Source organism: Triticum aestivum, chromosome 1B (assembly GCF_018294505.1).
Source record: "Triticum aestivum cultivar Chinese Spring chromosome 1B, IWGSC CS RefSeq v2.1, whole genome shotgun sequence".
Lineage (NCBI taxonomy): Eukaryota > Viridiplantae > Streptophyta > Magnoliopsida > Poales > Poaceae > Triticum > Triticum aestivum.
Window position 1 is genome coordinate 8588376 of NC_057795.1, and position 6639 is coordinate 8595014.

Consider the following 6639-nt stretch of genomic DNA (forward strand, 5'->3'; position numbering starts at 1 on the left):
ATGAGTTCAGGGACAATGAGAAGATGCCTTTGAAGAAATTTGAGGAGAAGGTTCAGCAAGAATACAATCTCATACCAACCAGGACCAAATTGGGAAGAGCTAGAAGATAATCTGTGAAGCAGATCAGAGGTGACGATGATGATTAGTACAAGCACTTGTGGGATTATGGAGAGGAGTTGAGGACCACAAACCCTGGCAGCAAGTTTTACCTATGCACAAAGGAAATTTTTGATGAAAAGACTAAGCAGACAAGGGAACACTTTTCAACGCTATATTGGTCATTGGATGCTTGCAAGAGAGGCTGGCTATTGGGAGGCAGACCCATCATATTTATAGATGGATGCCACATTAAGACAAGGTACAAAGGGAATTTGCTGACAGCAGTGGTATCGACCCTAATGATTGCATCTACCCCCTAGCATTTGGGATTGTGGAAGTTGAGTCTACTAGCAGCTGGGAGTGGTTTCTGGCAAGCCTAAGGGATGATCTAAACATATGTAACACCTCTCCATACACAATAATGAGTGACAAGCAGAAGGTATGCTCCTTAGTTCATTCACTTTACATGTACTATATTCACTTTCAATTGTGTAAACCATATAATGATCTGATTTGCAGGGTCTCATTGCAGCAGTAGCCAAGGTTTGGCCGGATGCTGAACACAGGTTCTGTGTCAGGCATATGTACCAGAATTTCCACAAGCTACACAAGGGGGAACAGTTGAAGAACAATCTTTGGGCAATTGCAAGAGCTACAAACAATCCTACATACATGAAAGCTATGGAAAAGATGATGGCAGATAGTGTGGGTGCATACAAATGGGTGGAGAAATGGCCTCCAAAGACATGGATTAAAGCCTTTTTAACCCTTTTCCAAAATGTGATATTCTACTGAATAACATGTCTGAAGTATTTAATAGGTTAGCTTCTAATTTACTATTGTGGTTCAATTGTAATATTGCAATATGTATTGTTCTATTACTACACTAACATGTATGTTTCTTCTTGTGACAGTTGGATATTGCCAGCAAGAGAACTACCAATTTTATCTATGGTGGACAACATAAATAACAAGATAACAGCAAGGATGTATAGCAAGCAGAAGGAAGTGGCCCTAGACAGGAAATGGAGTGGTAGATTGTGCCCTAAGATTAAGAAAAAACTTGACAAATTTACTGATTGGGCTGCTAACTGCATGGTATTTGGAGCTGGCCAGAAGGTTTTCAAAGTGGTCTCAATGAACCATTCCTACATTGTGGACTTGAACATGGAAACATGTGATTGCAAAAGATGGGACTTGTCAGGAATTCCGTGTCACCATGCAATAACTTGTGCTAGAGAGGAGAGAATTGATCCTGCAACTCTAGTGCATGAGTGCTACTCCGTACATACTTACAAGAAAGCTTATGGATTTAACATAAAGCCAGTGAGAGACAAGGAACATTGGAGAAAGATGTATGGAGTTGATGTATATCCACCTGTGTACACTAAGGTCATGGGCAGACCAAGGAGGAACAGAAAGAAAGATCCAGAGGAGAAGCAGATGAAAGATGGAGGGAAGAGACTGACAAAGCATGGTGTGTCCATGCACTGCTCTTTATGTGGACGAGCAGACCACAATAAGAAAGGGCATAATAGGTGGGAGGAGAACAATAGGGATGCACCTCAGCCTGCAGAAGATGATGGAGAGGATGATGGTGCAGAGTATGATGATGATCCTTCAATCATTTCAGTAAGATGAAAGCAACTAAAAATACTGCAATGTTTTCTAAATTTACTCCCTATCTAGTACCCTTGACACTTCGTTTGCACTTTTTCCAGAACATAATGCCACATACAGTGCACCCACACATGGATCCTACTCAAACACCAGGGTCAATGGTGTTTCTCATGCAACAAATGGTAAGGATTTTGTCTTGTGCAAAACTTTATATTCTGAATTCACATGCAAAACTAACTGAAAACTGTTGCATTAATTCTTACTTAGGAGAGGAGAGCATATGTGCCAGTTATGGATCATGGACCTCTTCCAGAATCTGCTTTTGTTGCAAATGCTAGAGATAGCATACCACCTCCCAGGGTTACTACAACTATGGCAGCAGGCAGGGTTAGAAGAAGAGGAGTGATAGAAGACATTCCTGAAGATGTCCCTGAGGCAAGCTACCAGGCAACTGAAAATGCAAGAGGAAGAAAGAGGAGAGCAACTGAAAGAGGCAGGGGAAATGTCACAGGAGTAGGCAGAGCACCTGGGAGAGGAGCTGGGAGAGGAAACGGGAGAGGAGCTGGGACAGGTAGTGGCAGAGGGACTGGGAGAGGGACTGGGACAGTTAGCCGAGGAGGGATTGGGAGAGGTCACACAGGAGGAAGGACAGGACCAGGAGCTGGGTTGTGGAACATCATGTTTCCACCAGATCCACCCACTTCATATGTGCAAGCAGAGGAGGTCCTAGTGACACAAAATGCACCACAAGAGGAGTGGCCTGATGATTTCCAGACCTTATAGAGCAAGTTGCATATCAAATCGAGTTCATGAATGAACTGGAAAAAAATGCAATCAAGTTCATGTATGAACTTTTGTGCTCTAGATTGTTAGAACTAAAGTTGAACCATGTCAGGAGCTGAACATGTCTTTTGCTATCATGCTTAAATCAATATGTATGACTTATGTGAAGATTATATGATGCTATCATGTGCTATATGATTTTTGTGATACTATTTTTCCTGAAATTTTACTTCATTTCATATTAAAATGCTTGTTGTAGAGTTTTTGACAGAAACCTTGCTGTACAGTCTATTTTTCCTGAAATCTTACTTCATTTCGTACTAAAATGCTTGTTCTGGAGTTTCTGACATAAACCTTGCTATACAGTCTATTTTTCCTGAAATCTTACTTCATTTCGTACTAAAATGCTTGTTCTGGAGTTTCTGACATAAACCTGTGTGAGTTGGTTTTTAAGTTTCACATTTCTCTTCCACAACAAATAGTACTGTCAACTGCAAGAATTAGATAAGAATTTGACATGAAACCACACTTCTTAAATACCAAACACTACATTCTGTCCACATAACTCCTCTCCAAAGTACATGCACACAACAAACATAGTCATCCTATCTCTAGATTGAAGCTGATCTCTATGCATCCTTCCAGTCATCTTCTCCATCTTGTGCTTCTCCTTCTCTGCTTCTATCTCACCAACTATCTCCACCAGCTCCATCTCCAGCACCTCATTCTTCTTTGCTAATTCAGCTATGACACTTCTTTCCCTCCCCTGCCATGGTTTGTCAATCCATTTGACATAACCAGAAGTCCTAGCATCCTGTTCAGTCAACAAGGGTTATGTTATCAAGAGTAATTATCAACACCACAATGTACTGCATGACAAAAATTGCACGACAGAGAGGGGTCAGAGGACAGAGAGGGTCAGAGAGTAGAGAGGATGAGAGAGACCGCGTGAGCTAACCTCAGGTTCAATGGCTCGCCGCCGTGCTCACTTCTGCACCTTCGCCGCCGTGCTCGACGCGGAAGACCGCCGCCGCCGTGCTCGACGCGGAAGAACGATGCCGCCGTGCTCTACAAAATGGGGAACGAGGGTTAGGGATTTGGGCACCTCTGTACGTACAGCCAACGCGGGCCTTTTTTGCAAAAAATAAAAAATTCCAAGGGGGTTTTAGTAAAATCTCTCGCCACACGCGCCGGCCTGCACCCTCTGGTCGCTGCCAGTGGGACCCATGCCACGCTGGCTTGCTTAGTCAGCGCTAGATTCGTACGAAACCGAGAAAAGCACCGTATATGCACGATAGAGCCAAGTTTCTTCACCACTTTGATGTATCTCACAACTTGTAGCACCAAAGTGCACATTCATGGCAAGTTGTGACACCACTAGTGTAATTTACTCATATATATAATATAGGGCGGGGGGCGCTAGTTCCACAACGAGCGGCGGGTAGCTAGCTAGCTATAGCTCGATCGATAGGTTCAACATCCATCGATGAATATGGCTGTAGATGGGTTTGGCGAGCCGGGCATTCGTGTGGTGAGTCGCCGGCTGGTGAAGGCATCCGACCCGTCCATCCAACCGCACGTGGTGCCCCTCTCCAACCTCGACCTGTACGTCGGCAACGTACAAGTCGCCATACTATGCATCTATCCCAAGCTTCCGGTGGGCAGGGATTTCGCCGGCGTGGTGGCCACCTTCGAGTCCCTGCTGCCGGCCTTACTCAACGAGTTCTACCCTTTCGCCGGCCTCATCGGCACCAACCCAAGCTCAGGCCTCCCCGAGCTGCTCTGCCACAACCAGGGCGCGGAGCTGGTCGTGGGAGAGGTCGGCGTCGCCCTGGCGAGCCTGGACTACGGCCTGGCCGACAAGTCCCTGAAGAAGCTGATGCTCCCGTACGCGGAGGACGTCACCTTCTCAGTGCAGCTGCTGTCCTTCGCCTGCGGCAGCTTCTCCGTGCTGTGGGCAACCAACCACCTCGTCGGCGACGGCCATGACAACATCAGGTTCCTGCGGATGTGGTCCCAGCTGGCACGAACGGGCAAAATCGTCGCCGACGGAGATGGAGATGGAAAGCTATGCCACGACCGCTCGGTGTTCCGCCCTCGCAACCCGCCGTCGTACAGAGCCTCGCTCGCCGCCGACATAACGACGTTCGACCCGCGCCGGCTGGTAAACGTTCTGACGGCCCACGACAGCTTCGTCGACCGCCTCTACTACATCGAGGCGGCCGACATCGCCAGCTTGCGCGAGATGGCGAGCACCGAGCAGCGCCGCTCCTCACGCGTCCAGGCGGTCTCCGCGTACCTGTGGAAGGTCCTCGCCGGCGTGGTTGCCGCTTCCCGCGTGCCGGAGGAGCGCTGCCGCATGGGGTGGTGGGTGAGCGCGCGCCGTCGTCTCACGTCGCCCGAGCTAGCCTCTGCGATGCGCAAGTACTTCGGCAACGTCACGACCTACGCGTACGGGGACGCGAGCGTGGAGGAGATCCAGCGCAAGTCGCTCGCGGAGGTGGCGGCCATGGTGCGGGAGCCGGTCGCCTCCGTCAACTACGAGGAGTACATCCAGGATCTGGTGGACTTCGTGGAGGTGCACAAGGGCCAAGGGCTGATGGAGACTCCCGTGGTCGGGCTGGGCAGCCCGATCCTAAGCCAGTCCGTGTTCGACTCATTCCCGCTTGACACCGACTTCGGCTTCGGCCAAGCTGCTCTGGCCATGCCCATCTCCGACTTCGCCAACCTCTGCTCAGCCTACCTGTCCATCAGCGCCAAGCCGGCAGGCGACGGCTCCTGGCTCGTCAGTGCCTACATATGGCCTCGTCTCGCCGCCGCCCTCGAGGCCGACGAGCAGCACATCTTCAAGCCTCTCACGGCGGAGTACCTTGGCCTCACAGCCTCCTAGACAACACACACGCTATTCGGCGTGTTCTTGGGCCAACAATAAAATTCCGTTGGTTTTTGCTCTTCATCCAACAATAAAATCCTTGCGTTGTGTTGTGCTATGTACTTTGGTTTTTGTGTTTTCTTTATAATTTTCTATGGATTTTAGCCCCGATTTTCCAAATAAATGGATTGGTTTGTTTAGGTTATCGATGGCATGGCATCTTTGAGTTTTACCAATATTATGCCGCACAAGCTTATCCTCAGAGTGCACATATAAGTTTTATTCCATATTTACGAAAAATAATTGGTTATTCTTTTTCTTTGCGCACCGCTTGGCGTGAAGGCTTGGTTTATAGCCAAGCAAGCCCACCGCTCGGCTATAAACTGAGTGTATTTTATTGATTACAAGCGCTATATTTAGGTATTTAAAAAACAAAGGGCAATATATAAGCTGAGTATGGCGTTAGAGGATGCTTGGCTAATACCAAGATGCCGTCATGCAGGCATCCAGCACGTGGCGATAGCATGGTTTTCACTTTCAGTAAGATTTTAATGAAATTCACTGAACTTCATTAATTTCAGTAGACATTAAAATATTACGCTTCCGCCAAAATATTTTAATAATTTCCATAGTACACAATAAATCAAAATATTTTTTAGAAATTTCAAATATTTAATTAAAATCATGTAAATATTTCAGCCCTTTGGCCGAAATACAAACCGAAATCACTGAATTTCAATGATTTCAGTTGGTGCTGAATTTTTTTTTCAAACTGAAATTGAAAACCATGGGCGGTAGAAGCACGGCAGGTGCTTCCGCGAGCTACACGTGTATGGCCGTGTTTTCTTTGCATAATATGTTGTGTTCTTTGTGTAGGCCATGCGTCTTTTTACATTGTATTCGGCTTGCACGAGCTAAGTATGAGGGACCTGCGGATGCCTTGTGTTTTCCAGATGGTACTCGGCTTATAATTTGTTTAAGATGAGTATCCGAGAAAATACAACCGGCTTACCAAAAAGCACTAAGCAACATGTCTTTTTCTCTCAGTGCCAAAAAAAAAACATGTCTTTTTCTGTTAGTGGCCTTTTCAGGTTTTTATTCTATTTTATATAGGGCTCAAAGAGCCAACCTCGCCACCAACATGGCCTACCAAACTTTGCCCAAGACATCATGTCCATGATCACAGACCAGACAGGTTTTAACATGTTTTCATCTCTATGATATTCACACAAAAATCCCAAATCGACCAGGTGTTAAAACTTATG

At 46.6% G+C, this 6639-nt stretch overlaps 1 protein-coding gene across 1 annotated transcript; it reads left to right on the forward strand.

The window, feature by feature from the left end:
• The first annotated feature begins 3988 nt into the window (after positions 1–3988).
• LOC123075565 (coniferyl alcohol acyltransferase-like) lies at positions 3989–5483 on the forward strand. The gene has a single exon (XM_044498140.1). It carries the CDS (start codon positions 3989–3991, stop codon positions 5390–5392), a length of 1404 nt encoding a protein of 467 aa, XP_044354075.1. The 3' UTR covers positions 5393–5483.
• Positions 5484–6639: the final 1156 nt, after the last annotated feature.

Bases quoted from the DNA above. Each gene is read 5' to 3' on its own strand.
- LOC123075565 (XM_044498140.1), top strand. From the start codon at position 3,989: ATGAATATGGCTGTAGATGGGTTTGGCGAGCCGGGCATTCGTGTGGTG.